Source organism: Hypanus sabinus, chromosome 2 (genome assembly GCF_030144855.1).
Source record: "Hypanus sabinus isolate sHypSab1 chromosome 2, sHypSab1.hap1, whole genome shotgun sequence".
Classification (NCBI taxonomy): Eukaryota; Metazoa; Chordata; class Chondrichthyes; order Myliobatiformes; family Dasyatidae; genus Hypanus; species Hypanus sabinus.
The window spans coordinates 194,237,676-194,262,021 of NC_082707.1; the positions used below are offsets into that span (position 1 = coordinate 194,237,676).

At 39.1% G+C, this 24,346-nt stretch overlaps 1 protein-coding gene across 2 annotated transcripts in view; it reads right to left on the reverse strand.

The window, feature by feature from the left end:
• The window catches only part of LOC132389583 (latent-transforming growth factor beta-binding protein 2-like), a 408,009-nt gene that overhangs the window by 161,114 nt on the left and 222,549 nt on the right, over positions 1–24,346 (reverse strand). For both annotated transcript variants that reach the window (XM_059962068.1, XM_059962075.1), the window contains exons 11-14: positions 15,862–16,026; positions 13,434–13,628; positions 4,229–4,248; positions 3,376–3,424 (exon numbers count right to left, since the gene is read on the reverse strand). In XM_059962068.1, the coding sequence (XP_059818051.1) occupies positions 3,376–3,424; positions 4,229–4,248; positions 13,434–13,628; positions 15,862–16,026 (429 nt within the window). The remainder of the gene's footprint in view (positions 1–3,375; positions 3,425–4,228; positions 4,249–13,433; positions 13,629–15,861; positions 16,027–24,346) is intronic.

The window sequence follows — 24,346 nt, forward strand, 5'->3', positions numbered from 1 at the left end:
CACTATAATCTCTCCCCAGCCCTACCTTTCTTTCTCTTTTATTTCCCATAATTCTCCACCTTCCCCCAGCCCATTTCCCTTCAGCCTATCACTTCCCAGCTCTCTACTTCATCCCTCCCCCCACTTCTTATCCCCCCTCGACCATCCCATGTTACTGACTCCTGATGAAGGGTTTCAGCCTGAAACGTCGTTAATACCTCCTCCCATAGATGCTGTCTGGCCTGCAGAGTTCTGCCAGCATTTCGTGTTTCTTTATTTATTTCCAGCATCTGCAGATTCACTCGTGTTGGTTCATATACTGTATTTTTTCCAACAAATACTGTACCTGTAATATTGGATATTTTTTCTCAATAAATAAATGAACAAGTAAATTTTTTTGTTTTATTTAATTGGGTTCTCTTTATCTAGTTTTAGGATTTGTGTGAAAATTTGATCACATTTTAGGTCAGTTGGACAGCTGAAACCTGATTGGACAAGGACTAACCAATCAGGAGGGATGGAGAACAGGGGTATATACACCCACCATCATCACTGATAAAGATGGCAGAGTTTGTAATTAAAACACTGGTTAAAATTGATGCCTGTACCCGGCTGGAAGCCCGAGAAGAGTTTATTTGTCATATATGTCGGGAAAGCACAAGATCTTTTTTCAATTTATTTTGAACTTTGGAAGGATATGAATCAGACAATCACCTGATATACTACTAAAGACTGGCTCACCAGTACCAGCCCATCTTTAATTACATCATCAATTAGGTTCTTTCCATCACAAAGTCATAAGTGAAGTTTGCTTGCTGACGATCATACTATGTTTATTTTTATTCAAATTCCTCAGCAAAAGAATGCAGCAACAATTACATAACAATTAGGCAATTATATTATTGAACTTGTGAAAGATTGCTGAGGGATCGGGTAACCTAACAGAAAATACAGAAAAAAGCTATGGAGATATAGCAAGTAACTGCTAATGCAAACAGAATTTTACAGTTGAAAACATGACAAACTGCCTCAACTCTGACTGTTTGGAAATCTGACTATTTATGGCGTACTGGCACAACAGGTCCACAACCGGTGCCATATCATTGGCTCTTCACACAACCCTCCAACAAGTGGACAGCAACAATGCATACTGTACATCAGGTTGCTCTTCATTAACTATAGCTTGGCATTCAGTACTAGCATCCCCTCAAAACAAACAATAAACTCCAAGTCCTGGGCCTCAGTATGGCCTTGTGACCCCAGTCAGTTCAGATTGTCAACAACGTATCATCCATAATTTCCGTCAGCAAGGTGCATCACAAGGCTGTGTGACTAGCTCCCTGCTCTACATGCTTTACACTTGTGACTGTACGGCTAAGCACAGCTCCAATGTCATCTTAAATTTGGTGAAATCAAAGGTGGTAATGAGTCAGTATATTGGACAGAAATTGAAAATTTGGATGAATGGTGCCAAAACAACAACTCAATATGAGCAAGATCAAGGAAGTAATATTGACTTCAGGAGGAGGAAACCGGAGGTACATAAGCCAGCCCTCATTGGTGATCAAAGGTGGAGTAGGTCAACAACTTTAAATTCCTCAGTGTTATTATTTTAGAGGACTTGTCCTGGGCCCAGCATGTAAGTGCAATTACGGAAAAAGCACGGCAGCACTACTTCCTTAGGAGCTTGCGAAGATTCAGCATGTCATCTACTACTTTGACCAACTTCTATAGATGTGCGATGGAAAGTATATTGGCTGGTTGCATCACACCCTGGTATGCTTTTGAATGGAAAATCCTACAGAAAGTAGTGGATACAGCCCAGTCCATCATAGGTAAAGCTTCCCCTCTATTGAGCACATCTACATGGAGTGTTGTCACAGGAATGTAGCATCCATCATCAGGAATCCCCACCACACAAGTCATACTCTTTTCTTGCTTCTACCATCAGGAAGAAAGTACTGGGGCCTCAGGACTTACACTACCATTTTTAGGAACAATTATTACTCTTTAACCAGCAGACTCTTGAATCACTTCATTCAACATCACTTACCCATCACTGAACTGTTCCCACAACCTATGGACTCATTTTCAAGAACTCTTCATCTCATGTTCCTGCTACTTATTGCTTTTTTGCCTCTTTTGTACATTGGTTGTTTGTCTGCCCTGTTGTGTGCGATTTTTTTATTGATTCTATTATGGTTCTTGGATTTACTGAGTATGCCCCCAAGAAAATGTACCTCAGGATTGTATCTGGTGACATACTATATATGTACTTTGATAATAAATTTACTTTGAACTTTCTCTTTCCACAGATGCTGCCTGATCTGGTGAGTACTTCCAGTATGTTCTATTTCACCTCAAAATGTTGTTGCTTATTGCTAAGAGAACAGAACACAGAAGTAGGCTATGCTTTCGTTGCATATGGTTTTGGTGAGATCAGGAGAACTGTGAACAGTATTGGTCTCCTATTTGAAGGAAGAATGTTAATATGTTAGTAGCAGTTCAATTAGCTATACAATCTCATTGGTAAAAAAAATGCCTTTCATGCCTGCTAGTATTTAATGATTCTCTCTTAATTAATATTGTTACTGGAATTTAATGAATATAATGGCCACATAACTGTCACAGGGCCCTATAGCATTTTTAGGTATCCAGACATTGACGTTCTCATAAAAACAAAAATGTATATTTTCACTGTTAATTGATTTCCATCAACCAAAGGAAAGTAATGTAGAATGTAACAAGCACCTTTTAAGTAGAAGGGCCATCTTTATAAACAAAGTAACAAAAAGAATTTGTGATCTATATGAATTTTAGCAACTTAATTACCAAAGTCTAAACAGGGTATTAACATAAACAGTTACAATCAAATAATGCACAGAAACATCCTATTTATGATTTAGGTAAGCATTGATGAAGGTGTAAATGAAGTGCAAAGTTATGTAATACTCTCTTGGGTAGGCAGGAGATGAATAATTGTTTGCAAAGGATGAAGACAAAATGCTGGAATTACATGACATTCCTGTGTATTTGACTGATAAGCTCTGCCTTGGTATGCAGAACTTGCATGTGAATCAATTTGTGTGAAATACCAAACTGCTGTTCTCTTCAATTAAAAATGTATTCTATGCATAAGAGGATGAACAACTATATCCAGCAGTTGCCCACAAGTATTTTTGTATTGTTCAAAAGTCTGAGATAAAGCAAAATAAAAATTCACACTCACATGTTTAGACTTAAAAAGGGGGTGACACGAGTTTGCAGCAAAGTGCGGAAGATTAAATTATAACTGTCCACTGTCCACATTTATTAATCATCAATAAACGAAAATTCCAATCTACATCACAGGGGAACTATTTATATAAAACACAATCTAAGGAAGTAATTACTAACCTGGATATTCTTCAACACTTGGAACATGAACTGATACAAAAGGCTTTGGCTGTAGTGAACAAAAACAGATTACAATTCTGTAAATTACTCATATAAAATAATTATGAATTCGACTTTAATTTTGGTTTCAACTCTGGGGGTTAGTGTTTAAGCTGAGGATAACTGATGCCTAAAATGAAATTCCAGTCTCTTGACGAATGAGGAACCTTAAAAGATATTCACTTCTACCTGATTAAAACATTATGCTAAAATTTTTGTTTGTACTAATTTTTTCGATAGTCTGTCCAAGCAAATCCAGGGAAGTTACATGGTAATGAATTTAAACAAATCTAATCCAAGTGTTCTATTCAAAAATTAATTGTGTCTCCCACTTCACTACAGTTGTGTTGCAGTGAAAGGAAACTCCAAGATTGTAGGAGTGGATTCAAGTCAGTATTACAAAAAACAGGCGTGGAACAAAAGGGGAGGAACTAACCTTCATCTTGAATGCTATTTTTTCCTTTATGTCACGAGAGTTTGATACAACATACCCATGGCAGAAAAATATGTGTTAGTGCTCTGTGCAATGATCATCTTGTTCTAAAATACATATCATCTTGTCTGTCACTATTGCTTGTTTTGCATTTATAATAGTTCACACTGAGAAGCACACATATAAATGATTAAAACTACGAGAAATCCAATCAACATGAAAATCCATGTTGCAATTCATCATGGCACTAACTGCAACGAAGTTGATAACCCTAAACCTAAAACAGTAGTCTCAAACTTACAGAAGCTTGATTAAATTAATTGCTAACAATAACATATAATTATCCACTTTTTATGATATAAATTAGTTAACCATACTTACTGTTTTCATTGAAGTATCATCTGCAAAAAAAATGCAGAGATTATCTTTTTACAATGAATAATATAGAGGAATATTTCATTTTGCAATTTTTCATGTCTCCACATGCAGATAAATGGATGTACTAACCCATATATGGAGGACAATGTTTTATGGTAGTGATGATGGGCTGGTGCATAGTCACACAGTACACCATTTAAAAAGGTAAATTAGGCCTTGCCACTTTGGACTTCAAAAGCTGTATAAGGTGAGTACACTGATAGGTATCATTCAGTAATATAGCCAAAGAGAAATTAGAAGTTAGTTTTCTGAGTAAATACAATCAGAGAGGCCATCTAAAATTTCACATGACTAAAATGAACAGGTAGCATTATGAGACTGGAAGATCCTGTGTAAAGATTTATAGCGATAGAATTATGTAGCATGGAAACAGGCCTTCAAACAAATTTCACCCAGGCTGACCTACAAATGTAGATGCTCATTTAAGCTAGTTCTATTTGCCCACATCTCTTAAAACCATATCTATCCATGTACCTGTTCAAATGCCTTTTAAGTGTTGTTATTCTGCCTTAACCACTTGCAAAGCTCAAAGTAAAATTATTATTAAAGTACCTATGTCACCATATACAATCAAGGTTCATTTTCTGTGGGCATTCACAGTAAATACGAGAAACACAATAGAATCAATGAATGAGTGCCCCCAACAGAACAGACAAACAATTAATGTGCAAAATATAAAAATAAAAAATAATCAACAAATATCAAGAACATGAGATGAAAAGTCCTTGAAAGTGAGTCCATAGGTTGTGGGAACAGTTCAGTGATGAGTTGAGTGAAGTTATCCCCTCTGTTTCAAGAGCCTGATGGTTGAGGAGTAATAACTATTTGTGAACCTAATGGTGTGGGTCTTGGACTTCTGTAGCTTCTTTTTGATAGCAGCAGTGAGAAGAGAGCATAGCCTGGATGGTGGGAGTCCTTGATGATGGATGCTGGTTTCCTGTGAGTGCGCTGCATGTAGATGTGCTCAATGGTGGGGAGAGATTTATACAAGATGGACTGGGCCATATCCGCTACTTTTTGTAGCTTTTCCATTCAAGGGTATTGGTGTTTCCAATAACAAGCCATGATGCAACTGGTCAATATACTCTCCACAAATTATCTAGAGAAGTATGTTTAAAAATGCAAACACAAGGAATTCTGCAGATGTTGGAAATTCAAGCAACACACACAAAATGCTGGTGGAACGCAGCATCTATAGGAAGAAGCACTGTCAACAAAGGGTCTCGGCCTGAAACGTCGACAGTGCTTCTTCCTATAGATGCTACCTGGCCTACTGTGTTCCACCAGCATCTTGTGTGTGTTGTAGTGAAGTATGTCGAGGTTTTAGATGACATGCCAAATCTTTGCAAACTTCTAAGAAAGTAGACACTGCCTTGCTGCCTTTGTTCTTCTTTATGTAATGCGCTGGTTAAGAGCCTACTTTATGGTATTTCCACTGCTATGGTGTTATGTTTTTAACAGCTTTTCTGCAAATGCAATGTATTATGTCAGATAACTTCATCGACTATTGCTTTGGTTTTGGCTGAGTTAAGGCGCTGTTTGCTCAGCCTCGGAATTTTGTGTCAGCCAACTGGGGTTTAATTGGCAACCTGCCGTGATAATCTATCCAGTGGCATGTTATGGAACATTCAAGAGGGCTAAGCAGGATCAGATTTCTGAGGGACTGTAGTCTGGTTTTGGATTTTTATTGGGAGGAGACGTGGAGTGGAGCACTAGGGAAGCTACTTGCAGAAAGCCTCTCGAAGGAAAGACCTTGTTATAAGAAGTGCTTTGTGCAGATGAATGGTTCCAAGGAGAAAGTGCCAATACTCCTGAGTTAGCAGGTTCATTTGAAAAGGCCTTTGCGGAAAGTTCAAATTGTGGCTGATGTCTTTCACGCAGAACTCGGGTACAGCGTGTGAGTAATCAAAGTGAAGCACTCCACTACCCCAGAAATGAGCTCCACCATTTATGTGTGCATTTAGATTGGTTTAACAGTACTGGGCCGTTCTCTTTTTCCCCCTATTTACTCTTTGTTAAAGTTGAAATATCTCCTAAACATACAGTACTTCCACTTTAATTTTAAGATGGTGTAAGGTCTGTTATTTCCTGGCAAACAATAAGTTTGCATGGGACAAGCATTTACAGAGCATTTACCATAACTTCTGTTCCCTTATCAGAACATTCCACCTTTCCTGTTTGGTTGAACGCCAATCATACTGACCTTAGATTTATATTGCTTAATGAAGTTGGCCTTCTCACCATCACCCATGCAAGGCTGAGTCATGTGGCTATTAGCTAGAGTTCGCTAACAAGCCAAATATGTTATGAGCCACAGTGAGACAATTACATTCATAACCTATGTTGGGCCCAATACTGGTTCTCTGAAATTATGACACCAAAGAACTTAAAGTTGTTGACTCTCTCCACCACTGATCCCCGATGAGAACTGGCTCATGGAACTCGGATTTCTTCCTCCTGAAGTCAATAAACAGCTTCTTAGTCTTGCTGACATTGAGTGAGAGGTTTTTGTTGTGGCACCACTCAGCCAGATTTCGTATCTCCTTCCAATATGCAGATTCATTAACACCTTTGACTCCACAACAACAGTGCTATCATCAGGAAATTTAAATATAGCATTGAAGCTGTGCTTAGTCTTACAGTGTTAAATATAAAGTGAGCAAAGCAGGGGATGATGCACTCAGCCTGCTGGTGCATCTGTGCTGATGGTGATTGTGGAGGAGATGTTGCCAATCGAAACTAACTGGGTTCTCCAAGTGGGGAAATCGAGGATCCGGTTGCGCAAAGAAGGATTGCTTTTCCCTGGTAAAAAGGTTCTGTGCTTCTCATGATCTTATACTCCTCCACGAGGTCACCAGTCTCCTACATTCCAAGGAAAAAGTTCTGCCTAACCTCTCCTTACAACACAGATCCTCAAATCCTGCTGACATTCTCATAAATATTCTTTGCATCAGTTCTAGCTGAATAATTTGTTTCCTATTACAAAGCTGTGCACAACACTCCAAGAGTTGCCTTACAAACGTCTCTTACAATTGCAATATCATGTTTCAGCTCCTATCATTGCTGTTCCGATTGATGAAGGCCAGAGTGCCAAACACCTTCGCTATCCTGTGATGCCACTTTTAGTTGAGAAATATTGATATAAGAATCTCATCCATCTCCTGTTGCTTCACGCAGATTTTTAAGGGGATTTATTCTTATTCTAGCCACCCTTTTACTCTTAGTATAGCTGTAGAGTCTCTTGTGATTTTCCTTAACTTTGCTCACATAATGCTAACTAGTTCCTGGTTTCCCTCTTGAGTGTACTCCTACACTTATTCTCATCAAGAGATTTGATTGATCCCCACTGCCTTACCATAATGCCCTTTTCTTAAAGCGAGTCTCAATATTGCACCATCAACCAAGTTCCCAAATTTACCAGTATTCCCTTCATCCCAAAAAGAACATGTTATCCTTGTACTCTTTATATCATACTTTTAAAAGCCTCAAACCTGTCTAACATCCTTTTACCTGCAAGTAGTCTCACCAAATTAACCTCTGGAAGTCCTAGCCTAAATTGTCCAAAATTTGCCTTACCCTAATTTAGGCTTTTAACTTGTAGACCTGTACTACCTATCTCTATAACTATTTAAAAACTAAAAGAATTATGAATGAGGGATGTGTGCTAAATGCAGGCAAATGTTTCTAGCTTAGAAAAGCAATTGGGTCAACTTAGACAAGGTAGTTCTGTGGGCCTGTTTCCATGATGCTTAAAGCTATGACTTTATATATGGTAAAGCTCATTAAGACTTTGGTGTACGTTTCCAAGGATCCTTGAAAGCAGGAGCACAAATTAGTTAAGAAGGCATTCAGAATGGGAATCATTTGCCTGGACACAGTATCTCAGAGCAGGGAGGTTATGATACACCTACTTAGACTACAGAGAAAGCATCATGTGCAATTCTCATCACAATAATATCCAGAGGGTGTGATTTTACTGGACAGGTGCAGAGATGATTCACCAGGATATTGCTTGAGATTAAACTGTTCAGCTCTAAGGAGAGAGACTCGATAGAATTCAATCTCGTTGAAGTACAGAAGGCTGGGGCAAAGGTGGAAAGTTGAGAATACAAAGTTATGAGAGCATAGGCAGGGGAGAAATTTTAAAAAATCAGAATATTATTGAGCAACAAAAATATAGTTGCAATTCCTTAAGATACTAGATAAGTCAATTATTTACAAAGTCTGTTTCTCAAATTGTATTTTTTCTTCAGAGAAGATCTTACAATATATTTTGGCAAGGATTACTCACCCTGCATCAATGACCCCTTGACCTGTCTCCAAACTTTTCCTCTTCTTAGATTCCCCACTATGCCTGCTCTGGATCTTTCCATCTCTAATTGCTGACAAAATATCAACCAGCTCAAATTCAGTACTCCTCTCTCCTTGAACTTTACCCCCTCTGAACACACTTGTTTCTACTCTCTTAGCACCAATCCCAATCTTAGTATCATAACTGCAGACAAAGGGGAGCTGTTATAATGTGGAGAACTGACTTCAACCTTCCTGAGGCCAGGTGGCAACTTTCAGACATCTCCACTTACCTACCCCTCAAAAAGGATCCCACTCCGGACCATCAGAAAATTGTTTCTGACACAATCACACATCCACTGCCACCAAACTCACAGTTTCCTTACACCGCAGTGCTCGTTACTACCTCCTACCGAAGATCCAGAAACCTGACTGTCCAAGTTGGCCCATTGTCTCTGCTTCCTCTTACTCCACCGAACCTGTGTCCACATACTTCAACACCATTCTATTCCCCTTGGTTCAGTCCCTTCCCACTGACATCCACGACCCTTTACATGCTAGTTGATCTCCTCAATGACTTTCAATTCTCTGGCTCTGACCGCCTCATTTTCTCCATGGAAGTTTAGTCCCTATACACTACTATCCCCAAAGAAGGTGGCCTTAAGGGTCTCTGATTCTTTCTTGACAACACCGTCTTTCATTAAGTAGAACTGATCTTCATCCTCAACAATTTCTCATTTGGTTCCTCCCACTTTCTCCAAATTCAAGGCGTAGCCATGTCCACCTGCATGGGACCCAGATATGGCTGCCTTTTCATTGGCTATGTGGAGCAGACCATGTTCTAAGCCTTCCCTGGTAATGCTCCCCAACCTTTTCTGTGCTACACTGATGACTGCATTACTTTGCTTCCAATTTTCACCCAGCCTTTAAATTTGTTTGGTCCATTTCTGACAGCTGTCTCCTCTACCTCAATCTCTCAGTCTCCATTCCAGAGACAAACGGTCTACTGACATCTTTTATAAGCTTATTGATTTGCATGGCTATCATGACTATATCTCTTCCCTTTGTCTCCACTTTATCTGTTCCCACGAAGAGGTTTTCCTGGACATCAGAGATATCCCCCTTCTTCGAAGAACATGGTTTTCCTTCCTCCACTATTAATGTGACCTCCCCTGCGTTCCTCCATTTCCCAGACATCCATCCTCATTCCATTTTCCTGCTGCCTTAACAGAGATAGACTTCTGCTTGTCATCACCTACCACTTCATGAGCCTCCACACCCAACACATCATACTCCGCAATTTTGGCCACCTTCAATGGGATCCTACCAGCAACTACATCTTTACATCACCCAGCACCATTTTCCACAGGGATCCCTCCCTAGTCCATTCGTCCCTCCCCACTAATTTCCGAATGGTCACAGGTCCGTGCAAGTGGCAGAAGTATTCACTTTCTCCCTCACCTCCAGTTAGTGCCCCAAACAACTTCTACCAGGTGATGCACCATTTGACCTGTGAATCTGCTGGGGTTGTCTATTGTATCCAGTACTCCCCGATGTGGCCTCCTCTACAGTGGTGAGCCCTGATGTAGGGCACCTTTGCTCCATCCGCCAAAGATGCTTTGTGGAGCAACTCTGCTCTATCCACCAGAAGTGTAAATTCCCAATGGCTGACTGTTTTAATTCCTATCTCCATTCATATTCTGATATGTTGGTCCATGGCCTCCTCTTTTGCAACAGGGAGGCCACTCTCAGGGTGGAGAGGCAACACCTTGTATTTCAATTCAGTAGCCTCCGATCTGATGGCATGAACATCAGTTTCTATTCTGGTAATTATTATTTTTTCTTTTCTCTTCCCGTTTTCCTCTTCTCCTCTAACCTTACTCTGGCCTCTTGTCTCTTCTCCTCATCTGCCAATCACCTCCACTTGGTGTCCTTCCTTCTTCCCATTCTCCATAGTTCATTCTCCTCTCCTATCATATTCCTTCTGCACCAACTTTTTACCTTTCCCACCCACCTAGTTTTACCTATCACCTTCTAACTTGCCCTCCTAACACCCCCCCACCTGTCTCACCCCCTTCCTTTCCACAGTTCTGATGAAGGGTCACTGCCCAAAACATTGACTGTTATTCATTTCCATATATACTGCCCAACCTGTTGAGTTCCTCCAGCACTTTTTGTGTGGTACAACATACTTAGGAGGTATATTTCTGATTTACTGGAAAGGTCACTTGACTAAAGAGTGCCTGGCAAATATAAATTATGTGCTGAGTATTACAGTATCTGTTACTTATAAGGCAGGTGACTGAACTTTCTACCAATCTGCAGCACTGAAGCAAAGTGATTTTAATCTATCAACATAGTTTGTTCTACTTTAAATCTGAAGGTAGCACCCCATCTAATCCCAGTATGAAATTAAGCTCCATATTGGAAGAGAAGTTTATTCCAGAGTCAAGTTAGTTCTTCATTCCAGATTTGCACTGCTCTACGCAGTTAACTTAAAGTTGGAAATGACAAAATCTGAAGTGCAAATGCACCGTTAACTGCCATAAATAAAATACTTGAATTTTACAACTATTTTTTAAAAGTACACAATAGTAAATTGTTTATCAAAACCTGTTGAATTTTACAGTAATTTAAAATCAGGTTTCATGGGTCCAAAAAAATATAGAACAAAGAATGCAAGAAAATGTCTAAAAAAAGTACATAATCACAGATTCATAAATATGATAAAGTAGTAATACACAATAATTTCTAGTTTATAGTTATTTAATTAAGCCATTATTATCCCCATGAATCTAAAGTAACAAACACAAAAAACTATATGTTTGTTTATGTACTTACCTCTCAAAATAACGTAATTTCATGTTCCTTTCTGTATACTGCATGATGGACAGATTCTCTTTTTTGAATTACTTTGAGATTAGCAAGCTCAGATCATACCCAGCACACTCCTGGATTCATTACTAATTCATCAACTGTTAAATAATTTGTCTTTAATAAGTACCAGACTCTAAAATTTCATTTCTGCCTATTAATTGTTACCTTTTTATCTTTCAAAATTTATAACTGCGACATGTGAATACCTTTCCAGGAAAAAGGAACTGTCTTGTCTTTATGAAATATGATATGAAACTTCCTTTGTCAAAGGCTCATATTAAGAAAAACTTCTCAGTTTATAACACAGTAATAACACTAATAAAATATTTTTAAGATATTCGTAGTATAAAAATATGATATGCTTGTAAAGTTCATGTTTTGATTTAAATCCAACATGTCAAAACAAAATTAATTGTTATTTTCTTTTCCAAAATATTACTCTCATTACTATTCACCAACTTTACAATCCTGCCTCTCTCACCATCAAGGAATAAGGGTCAATTTAATTGCCATATACTTTTGCATGTACATATTAGGAATTTGCTGTGGTGTGTTGGTCAGAGCATGACATGCAAATAAAAAAACAACTTTCAACAATTATAAAGAATAAAGAATTATATAAATATATAGTTAGAGATTAAACTATGGATACAGAATAAAATGGACATAAATACCAGCATGTATTCACAAAGTAAACAGTATTATAAAAATGTGGTTTAAAGTGTTTACAGTACATCCAGTGATGGGGTAATAGATAGAAGGGGGATGGGGAGGCTAACTAGAATGTTGATCAGATTAACTTCCTGGGGGAAGAAATATTTAAGATGCTGTGAAGTTTTTGTTTTAATAGGTCTCTCCAAAAGAAGAGAACTTTTGGAAAAGGCAGTTTGCAGGATGGGTAGTGTCCACAATGATTTTTCCTGCCTGTTTCTTTGTCCTGGATGCACACAAGCCCAGCAGTGATGCAGCCAATAACCTTTTCTACTGACATGACAGATTGCTGTAGTTTTCTTATATTGTGAGAGGATGTTGCACCAACCCAGACAGTAATGGCTGATGTGAGAATACTGTCAATGATGACAATGAAGAGTTGTACCACTTATGTTCTGAGGAAGATGGAAATTTACCAACTACTGACATCATAATCTTACCAGCATCATGGCTCTCTATCACTATTCTTTTAAACCTACTCTATTAAATCTCAATTACAAGGCTGTAAGAATGAACAATATAAGTTTAAGTCTGCTTCTCAATCTACATCATCAAGGCTTTGCTTTTTATCTGCCCACCTGCATGTTCTTTGTAACTGTAAGATTATATTCTGCAGTGCTTTTTTTCTGTTGTACTAATTTAATACACCTCCGTATTGATGGCATGCACAAAAAGGTTTACATGACAGTATATTTCAGTACATTACAACAATGAACCAATTATGTGCAAGGAATGGAGGGATATGGATCATGTGCAGGCAGATAGGATTAGTTTAATCTGATACTGTGGTAGGCACAGGCATCACATGCCAAAGGGCCTGTTACTGTGTTGTAGTGTTCTATGGTCTATATTAAAAAAGTTAAAAGAAAAGAGCAACAGTTTAACATAATTGTTTAGTTTATCATTGAGTGGAAATATTTCAGATATTTGTAAAAGTTACAATCTCATTATATATAGTATTTACATTGCTGTGCTACTTTTATCATTTGGATCCAGTTTATGAATGAAAATTAATATATAATTGAACATATTTTTATGAAGTTTATGAATTCAGGAACTGGCATTCATAATTATGAAGCAGTGTTCCTTAATGCTAAGTAAAGCCCCCTTTATAAGTCAATCAAAATTATTCTCTTTGTCCCAAGTTAATTCTGGGAAAAATTATAGGGAGGGTTCTCATCTTGATAGCCTAGTGTAAATTTGAATTTCTCTCCAGGCACAAATATAGCATATAGAAATTGTGAGCGGCCAACCTAAATTCGGTACTTACATCTTTCTAAGCTTACATCATTTTCTTCCTTTGAAGTTAACTTGGAATCCTTGACAGCATTCTGCTGATTGTCAAGATACTGCTCTAGAGAAACATGAGTTATTTCCTCTTCTTCAGCAGGTCTCATCAAGATCTGGACGTGAGACCTGGAGTAATGATAACCATGACCCGCTGGGCAGATTTCATTGAAAACGACTGAAATCAAAGGAAATTTCTAAATTAGTTGAAATTAGAAACAGGAATATGCAAAACATCAGCTATCAAATTGTTGAAACAATAAATGTTTGGATAAAAATGATTGTTAAAAAATTATATTGTTATTATATAAATTATACTGTTATGATTTTTACTACTCTAGCACCTGTTTTTTGATTTTTTTGTTCCCTAGGCAGAAATGAATCTTTTGTCTGGTTTCAAGTTAAATGCCGAACTCCACTACAAGACAAACATTGCAAGGCCACTGCAACATTGTAACAATGCATATATTTTTGAAACTTACACCTCATCCACACTAGACCAGATAAATCCATAACGGAAGCTTTTTCTCTTCATTTTGACCCTCTGTCCACACTGAAATGGCGTCCCCCCCCACCCCGAAAACAGAGCTTTTCTAAACGCTCTCCAGAGTGTGTAAATCGGAAAACGCCAGCTGGGCGGTGTAGTGCATACAGGGTAACTGGCACTTTTTAAAAACGCTGTCATGACGTTCTGGAACAGATGGTGGCGGTAGCGCGGCATTTCATTGTTTTCTTGAACTAAGAGGAGGAAACAGAAAAAGTATACCGTTTCTTCTTCGCTTGTTTTCTGTGGCTGTGCAGAAGAGCATCTTTGAATGCAAAACGTGTCAAACCTTGAAGTGAATGGGCTACAGCAGCAGAAGGCCACAAACATACACCCAGTGATCACCTTACTGAGTGCAGGAAGCACCTAATAAAGTGGTCTTAAGTGCATTAACTTGTCCATATATCAATATATCTGACTTTGAGATTGCTTCATTCACCTACAAAACAGGAGCAGTTGTATTATGGAGCAAAGTAGTAACTGATATAAAAATGATCCTGAATCCAATCTTAAATATATTTTACAGAGCAGACAGGAATGGCAGGGAGGGTTACATGCAAGTAGATGCCAATATGTTGCCAAATAATTTCAAAAGAAACTTTCAGCAAGGAGTGTTTATGTAGAAAGGCTCAACAATATTCATTGAGCTCAATTTCATTTTTCTTTTTCAGCTTTAGTCATTTAATGTGGAAACCAGATTGAAAAGTCTAGACTGAATCAATAAATTTCAGCCTCACTTCTCTCTGTAACCAGACACTATAAAAGATCCATTAGAAATTGATTTTCATTTGATTTTCAGTGTTCAGCACCATCACACCCTCAGTACTAACCAACAAACTACAAACCCTAGGCCTTTGTACCTCCCTTTGCAAGCAGATCCTTGACTTGGTTCTCCATGGGAAACCACAGTCAGTGAAGATCGGAAATAATATCTCATCCTCACTGACGATCAACACTGGCACACCTCAAGGATGTGTGCTTAGTCTATTGCTCTTCTTTCTCTCTACACCCATGACTGTGTGGCTCAGCACAGCTCAAACATAGTCCATTAATTTGCTGACGACACAACTACCTTTGGCAGAATTTCAGATGGTGATGAGGAGGCATACTGGAGAGAGATACATCAGCTGGTTGAGTGGTGTCACAATGACAATCTGGCATTCAACATCAGTAAGGCCAAAAAATTGATTGTGAAAATACAACAGACTAACTGGCCTGTAATTTAGTTTCTTCTGCCTCTCCCCCTTCTTGAAGAATGGACAGACATTTGCAATTTTCCAGTCTTTCCGAACCATTCCAGAATCTAGAGATTCTCGAAAAATCATTACAAATGCCCCCAAAATTTCTTCAGCCACCTTTCAATATCCTGGGGTGCACACCATCTGGTCCAGATGACTTATCTTCCTCTTTACCATTCAGTTTGCAAGAAGCTTCCGCCTAGTAATAGTAACTTCACACACTTCATGACCCCTAACTCCTGGAACTTTCACCATATTGCTAGTGTCTTCTACAATGAAGACAGATAGAAAATACATATTTAATTCATCAGCCATTTCCTTGTTCCCCCATTACTACCTCTGAGGGATTGTTTCCCAGTGCTCTGACATCAACATTTGCCTCTCTTTTACACTTTATCTGAAGGAACTGTCAGTTTGCCTCTCTTTAATATTATTGGCTAACTTACTTTCATATTTCATCTTTATCTTCTTAATGACAGTTTTAGTTGCCTGAATTTCTGAATGGACAATGTACACTGCCTCACCTTTTTTTGTTCTCTTTTGGTGCTACTTATTTAATTTAATATACACACATAATCATAACAATTTGGCAATCATAATAATTTGACAGAATGTCTAACAGACATTACCTGAGCCAGGAAGTGGACACTTTTCACAGTTTTTACCCCATCCTTTGCCCACACGGCTACAACAACAAATCTGCTTTGCAATTTGCTGAGAGAGAGGCAGAGAACAGTTTCCATTGGACACTGATCTGAAACAGGGTCCCAGTTCAGCAGAAACTGCCTTGTCCGCTGTAAAGAAAAACAAATTACAAAATTATTTTGAAAATTGATTTGAAGAAGAGAAGGACTTTAGATAACTTATGTCCAGCATCTCCACTTATTCAGAATTTTAAATTTATTTTTTACATTTATGATAAATAATTTACAGATAATATCACTTATAATATACTATGCATCATGCTTTGGATGTGATGGTGTATTGTGTTTACCTATATAGTAATGGTGACTAATTTGGACAGACTCTTGGAATGTCCTGTTGTCGGTTGAATCAAAAGTGGTGATGAATCAGCGTAGAGGAAGAACTTTGAAAATTTAGCTGAGTGTTGCCGCAGCAACAACAACAACCTTCACCTAAACACAAAAATACGTACATAATGCTGGAAGAACTCAGCAAGTCAGGCAGCATCCATGAGAAAAGAGTAGCCAACATTTCAGGCAAATGCTACACCTGTCCCCACACCACCATGTCAGCATGGCCAAAGAACAGATTGTTGTCTTCAGGAGGAGGAAACCAGAGATCCATGAGCCAGTCCTCATCAGGAGATCAGAAGTGGAGAGGGTCAACAACTGTAAATTTTTTGGTGTTATCATTTCAGAGGACCTGTCCTTGGTTCAGCACATAAGTGTGATAGTGAAGAGAGGATGGTAGTGCCTCCACTTTTTGTTAAAGTTCACAAAGATTCAACATGACATATATTAGATCTCCTGATAACCGTCTCTATGGAAAACAGATTTAGTATCTGAGATATCCCCGTAAAGTAACCTTTCACCTCAGGTTGATTCTTCTGGACTTTCTCTTTATTGAAGTAACCAGAAATGAAAGAACACACCAATTGAAGCCAAAAATTGACCTTAATATTCTGCTTCTATTGATAAATCATAGAATTGTGTGTGTCTTAACTGCTTTCTCAACCCATCCTGCACTTTACAATGATTTGTGTACTTGTAACCCACCGCTTTATGCTATTCAATCCCTCAATCCCTTTGCTCCTTCAGACAGTTTAGAAGTGTCCTTTATCCTATACTGCCTCTTCAGATTCATCTTCTCAAAATGCATCCACACTGCATTACTTTATATTAACCTGCCTTGTGCCCCTTCATTTACCAGACTGTTTATATCCTGTTGCAATTTATCATTATTATCTTCACTGTTCAGATGACTGCAAATTTAAATTGTGGCTTCTATTCTTAACATCAGTCCTAGAGGAATGCTGCTGTTCATCTTCTACATTGAGAACAACCATTCAGCACCACCCATTGCCTCCCGTGATTGTCAGCAGCTTCCCTTTATCATCCTATTATTTAAAATTTCCCTGTACCCTTGGTTGGTTTGTCCTGGTGCCACTGGTTATTTTCACGTGCTGTATGTAATACCCATGAATTAAGCTAAGGTAGATATCACTTTAGCCTCTGTTTGTATGCAGGTAGGAGAAGGACAATTTCCCAAAATGGGGTCTATAGATTGAGCAGCAGGCATTCCTTATAGTAGTATAGCAGTGGTCAAGTGTCTTGGGACCCCTCAAGCTGCAGATGATATTTTGATGATAATTGGGCAGGGATTTCTTCAAACAAGCCTGATTGAATTCCCCATCAATGATTTGAAAGGCATCAGAGTAGGTTGCTTCTTGTTTGCTGATGGCATCTCTTCGTAGGACCTAGTCACAAACCTAGAGGCCCTCGACAGGGCAAGGACCATGAGAGTTGAGGCTATGATTGCAAAATCACAGCTTTAGTAGACAGGGCATGTCATATGCATGAAGGACTCCCAAATCTCCAAGCAGCTATAAGTGGTGGGCTTTTGCTGGGCAAGATGGATCAAGGCAGGTCCCATAAGAATGTCAAAGATAGCATGAAAGCTAACATTATACATGCTGGGCTTGTACCAAAATGGCTGGAACAGAGTGCGCAAGACCGGAGTGGCTAGCAAGCCTTGTGCTAATCGGTGCCTGACAAAGAAGTAAAGCAATAGCTGCAGCTCCACTTCCAGATCCAGCACATGTTTCATGTCCTTACTTTGGACATCTATGTTGCTCACAACTTGGACACAGCAGCCACCTATGGACACACAAAAGGACTGCAGAAATCTAATTGCCATTGCTGGATACCAAAGACAAGCAACCACTAAACTGGTAGAGGAAGTTTCATGCTCTGGTGTTTTGGTTTGCTTGGAGTCTTTCCCTCCTCCCTCTTTTACAGCCATGGCGATGTGCCTTCAACCACTTAATGATGACATACTTACATTCATGAGAGTTAAGTCCATTGGGATCTTTAAAAGATCGTGAAATCCCTAGTTCATTAAGATGGTTCAAAACTATGTTACTTAAAGGGAAACTACAGACTGCAGACTGCAGTAAGAGTAGTTCTAAAGAAGTATATATATATATATAGAAGTAATGTAAACTGCCTGCAAGGTGTTGTCATTTTTTCACCAACAAAGGGGGTGTTACATTTTAAAGAAGATATTGTGCAAACACTTCAAATTTTTTCCTCTGTTTTGTAATCTCCTCAGAGAGATTTGAATAGAGTTTGTGCTTCCTGAGTTCACTGTCAGATACAAGAATGAGCAAATGCAAGTCCATTAAAAGTAACCAGAGACACAGTACAATAGAAGTTGGCCTAAGATAGAATACTGACATTGAATGGTTTATCTTTCCAGTGAATTTGAAAGATGTTGCAGCAATAGCACGTACTTGTATTTTTCCAGTGCTTCAGACTGCTGGATATAAGTAGTTCAGAACCTAAGATCATATACAAGAGCAGGGACCACTGCTGCTGAGTACTCCAAGAGTTCAGAGCCAAATCTGAAGCCGTTATCTCCTTCCCTCAATTGCACAGAGCCTGTGCTGGCATATTAAAGGCTGTGATGAATTTCATTATCAATGCCTGCCTTCATTGGAAGCTGGCTCCCAAGATCTAAAACATGGTTTTTCGGAGTCTTATCATGAACCTTTATTGTCCAAGGGTAGCATGCTACACCGCAGAAAGAAAGATTTTAAAAAATATTGCCACAATGATGCACCCTTGTTAGACACCAGTCCTCATGGAGATTTTTCTTGTACTGATCTAATTGGGTAGTATCATGGCTTGCATATTATTATGCAGCAAATCTATGATGGAAATGGCAGCTAACTTTGATGATGGAGCTCCAAAGATTTTCACGATAGAGCCAAAGGCTTTGGTGAAGATGTTGTCTGATGCTGGTCCTTGCAATTTTTGTGAGCTTTTATGTGCTTAAAATCATGACCACTGTGGCTCTTGATAAAACAAAATTCATGCTGTAATTTGGGAAGCTTCAGTTTGGTACAGGGAGAAGATGGCTGGGGAGAAGCCTGATGATGACTTTCACTGTGCCCAACAACAAGGAGACTCCTTCTATAGTTGCCGTTTTCAACATTTCACTGAATATAAATGGGTCTGATCTGATTTCTAGGCATAATACTTTTAAATTAGACTAGGGAGAATATCAGAAATATTTCTGTATTGCTGAATTTTTGAAAATGCCTTCACCTTCATTCTCTGATTTTCAGAATCTCAGAAACATTGTGGCAAGCATTGGTTTTGAAAGTGGAAGCTATCCTCTTGGTCTTTATCCTTTGCCTTGTGTTTAGGTGTTACATTTTGAAGGCCATGTTCCTTATCACAACCTAGCTCTCACCTGACCTCCCACCGCACCTGCACCCAACCAAAGTATCTGACAAAATTGAGATTTTCTTTTGAATCACACAAACTAGAAGCAGCCCTCAGTTAGTCTATTGAGGTAACAATGCACAGTAAAACACTTTCAAAATGAACATCAGTTAAGATGTGTCAACGTCAGGGGATTACAATAGAAAAATAAGTAGGATAAGTGGAGAATACAGAGTCAAAGAGTCACAGCATAGAAACAGACCCTTTAATCCATCTTGTCCATCCCAGCCATCTTCTGCAGAGTCCCATCTATTTGCACCCAGACTATAGCCCACCATACCTCTTCCATCAATATACCTATCCAAACTTCTTTTCAGTATTACAATTGAATTTGCATCTACCACTTCTGCTGGTAACTTGTTCCACACTTGCACCATCTTGTGGTTAAGTTGTTCCTCCACAAATTCCCCTTATATACTTCCCCTTTCACCTCAAATCTATGACCTTTAGTTCTTATCTCACCCAACCTGAGGGGAAATAATCCTGCAAGCAACTTAACCTTATCTATACTCCTCATTATTTTCTATACCACTATCAAATCTCTCCTCATTCCTCTGAGGTCCAGGGTATATATGTCCTAGCCAATTCAACCTTTCCTATAACTCAAGTCCTGGCAACGTTGCCCTGGCAACGTTCTTGTTCATTTTCTGTGTCCTCTTTTAAGTTTATTGAAAGTACTGTACACAATACTCCAACAACATCATATATAGCTTCAACATAACATCTCAGCTCCTGTGCTCGATGTTCTGATTTATGAAGACTAATGTATCGAAAACTCTTTTGAATATGAATGAGCAAGAACAAATGGAGGTATCGGAAGGAAAACAGAACTCCAGTGTCCTGAGCATCAATTTGCATTTTTTCTTAGATTTGGACTTGCAATGAGGAGCACTAAGATATTAACTTGCTGCCATTTATGTGCCAAGTATCTAAGGGCACCATGGCATGAGGCCTTGTCCAAGCTACAAATGAGGTCACACAGCTCGCCTGACATTATTCCTGCCAATAAATCAGTGAACCATGCTTGCAGCATTCCACATTACCAATGTCCAGCAGGGTCAGAATCGCAGAAAAATGACTCATTGAAAACTCATTGTTCATCTGCACACTGCCTTCGCGCACTGACTCAGACCTTCTCTATAGACGGCAGCAACACAGTCTGCACCAAGTCCAGCTCCTCTACCACCTTCGCCAATGGGAAACTCTCTGATGGTTTGATCTGCAGTACTTGAAATTCCTAATGTCCAGTAGTGCTTTGCGATCATAAAATAGACATATGAAAAACATAGTAACACCTTTGGTTGATCAAACAGATAAACTAGAATATGCCTATGAAATATTGCTCATTTGAAATTCTACCTCTGCTTTTCTCTTCAGAAATGCTATCTGATTCACAGAGGATTTCCGACATTATGTGGGAACATTAGGTGGGACTGTTAAAGGATAAAAAGGGCAACATGTGCCTGGAGACGGAGGAGGTTGGGGAGGTCCTAAATGAATACTTTCAGTATTCACAAGTGAAAAGGATCTTGATCAGGATGAGGTCGAAGTTGAGCAGGCCTTTGTGCTGGACAATGTGGAGATTAAGGAAGAAGTGCTGGATCTTCTTAAAAACATTAAGATTGATAAATCTCCAGGGCCGGATATGATACACCCCAGGTTGGTGTGGGAATTGAGAGAAGAGATCACAGAAGCATTAGCTATGATCTTTGAATCCTCTTTGGCTACAGGGGAAGTGCTGGAGGACTGGAGAATGGCAAATGTAGTTCCCTTGTTTAAAAAAGGTAATAGGGAGAAACCTGGGAACTATCGACCGGTGAGTCTTACGTCAGTGGTATGCAAACTATTGGAAAGGATTCTTAAGGATAGGATCTACAAGCATTTGGAAATCTACAGTCCACTCATGGATAGTCAACATGGCTTTGTGAAGGGAAGATCATGCCTCGCGAGACTGATTGAGTTTTTTGAAGAGATAGCAAAAGAAATTGATGAGGGTAGGGCAATGGATGTGGTGTACATGGACTTTAGCAAAGCATTTGACAAGGTTCCTTATGAGAGACTCATCCAGAAAATCATGAGGCATGGGATAAGTGGAACCTTGGCTGTTTGGATAAAAAATTGGCTTAAAGGAAGAAAGCAAAGGGTAGTTGTGGAAGGAAAGTATTCTGCCTGGAGGTCGGTGACTAGTGGAGTGCTGCAGGGATCTGTTCTGGGACCCCTGCTATTTGTGATTTTTATAAATGACCTGAATGTAGAGGTGGAAGGATGGGTGAATAAGTTTGTGGATGACTCGAAGATTGGAGGAGTTGTGAATGGAGCTGTAGGTGGTCAAAGGTTACAAGAGGATATAGACAGGCTGCAGAGTTGGGCAGAAAAATGGTAGATGGAGTTCAATCTGGACGTATGAAGTGATGCATTTTGGAAGGGCAAACCAGAAGACTGAGTACAGGATTAATGGTCAGTTACTTAAGAGTGTTGATGAACAAAGGGACCTTGGGGTTCAAATCCATACATCCCTCAAGGTCGCTGCACATGTTGATAGGGTAGTTAAGAAGGCCTGTGGGATGCTAGGCTTCATTAATAGAGGGATTGAGTTCAAGAGTAGAGAGGTCATGTTGCAACTCTACAAATCTCTGGTGAGACCGCACTTAGAGTATTGTATTCAGTTCTGGTCACCTCATTATAGGAAGGATGTGGAAGCTATGGAGAGGGTACATTGGAGATTTACCGGGATGTTGCCTAGTTTGGAGAACAAGTTATATGAAGCAAGGTTAACAGAGCTGGGACTTTTCTCTTTGGAGCGTAGAAGAATGAGAGGGGACTTGATAGAGGTCTACAAGATTATGAGAGGCATAGATAGGGTGAATAGTCAGTACCTGTTTCCCAGGGCACCAATAACAAACACCAGAGGGCATATGTACAAAATTAAGGAAGGGAAGCTTAGGGGAGACATCAGGGGTAAGTTTTTTTACACAAAGAGTTGTGAGTGGTTGGAATGACTTGCCAGGGATGGTGGTGGAGGCTAAAACATTAGGGATATTTAAGAACCTCTTAGACAGGCACATGGATGAAATGAAAATGGAGAGTTATGGGGTAGTGTGGGTTTAGTACATTTTTTTAAGGATTATATGGGTTGGCACAACATGGATGGCTGAAGGTCCTGTACTGTGCTGTAGTGTTCTATGGTTCTATGTGTTTTCATCAGATAGTTGTACCAGATGCAGGATCAGTATAAAAAAAACTCAGTTGTAAATCATTCAAATTTGAAGGCCTTTTTTCATCCCCTCATTGAGGTCAGGTTATCTATGATTACAGGGCAGATGTTATGTTAGATAATATTACTCTAATAATCATAAAAGAAACTGAGAGTATTTAATAGGCATTTACTTGCAGGTAAGAGCAAATTCAAACAGAGGAATTCCATGCAGAATACAAACTAAAACCAAGGAAAGATATCTAGTAAAATAAAGCCTATACACTCATTAGTTATTTGATTTTAAATTTGGCTGGATGCAACATCTGGTGACCCAGTGATCTCTGTCTTGGAGGCTAATGCCAGAACAGGCACTGATGGTATACCTGGTAGGGGTTTGAAAACCTGTGCCAACCAATCGGCAGAAGTGTTTAAGGACATCTTCAATCTTTCAGTGCTGCAGTCTGAGGTTCCTACCTACTTCAAAAGGATGACAATCATGCCAGTGACCAAGAGGAGCAGGGTGAGCTGTCTCAATGAATATTGCCCAGTGGCACTCATATCGACTGTGATGAAGAGCTTTGAAGAGTTGGTCATAGCTAGAATCGACTCCTGCCTAAAGCAGAGTCCTGGATCCACTGCAATTAGTCTACAGCAGATGCAATCCCACTGGTTCTTGACTTGGCCTTGGATCACCTGGACAATAGCAATACCTACATTAGTCTGCTGTTTATTGACTATCGCTCAGTGTTCTAAACAATCACACGTCCTCATTTCTAATCAACAAGCTCAAAAACCTGAGCCTCTGTACCTCCTTCTGCAACTGATTCCTTGTATTCCTCACCAGGAGACTATAGTCTGTGCAGATTAGAAATAACATCTCCTTCTTGCTGACAAACAGCACTAGCACACATCAAAGGTGTATGCTTAGCCTACTGCTCTACTCACTATACACCCATGACTGTGTGGCTAGAACAGCTCAAGTGCCATCTTAAATTTGCCAATAACATGACTATTGTTGGCAGAATTTCAGATGGTCATGGGGGGCATACAGGGTTGATATTCTTGTTGTCATTTGCATAATTTTTCCATGTTTTTCTTTGTTTCACGGATGTCTGTAAAAAAGACAAATCTCAGGGTTGTATACTGCATACAAACTTTATTAATAAATGTACTTTGAACATTAAACTCAATGCTGGGAAGAATATCTTTTCTCAGAGGATTATGAGACTTTGGAATTCCTTGCTCCTGAAAATAGTGTATGCTGAATTCTTGAAAATATTCATAATTAATGGTTTCAATCAGTAAAAATATCAAGAGTTCCTGGAATTAGATGAGGAAGTGAACAAACAAAACAAGATTAACCATGATCTCATTTCTCATATTTTCTTATGACATAGAGTATATGCTAGAGTATATACGTGCCAGCTCTCAGAGCAGCCTCACATA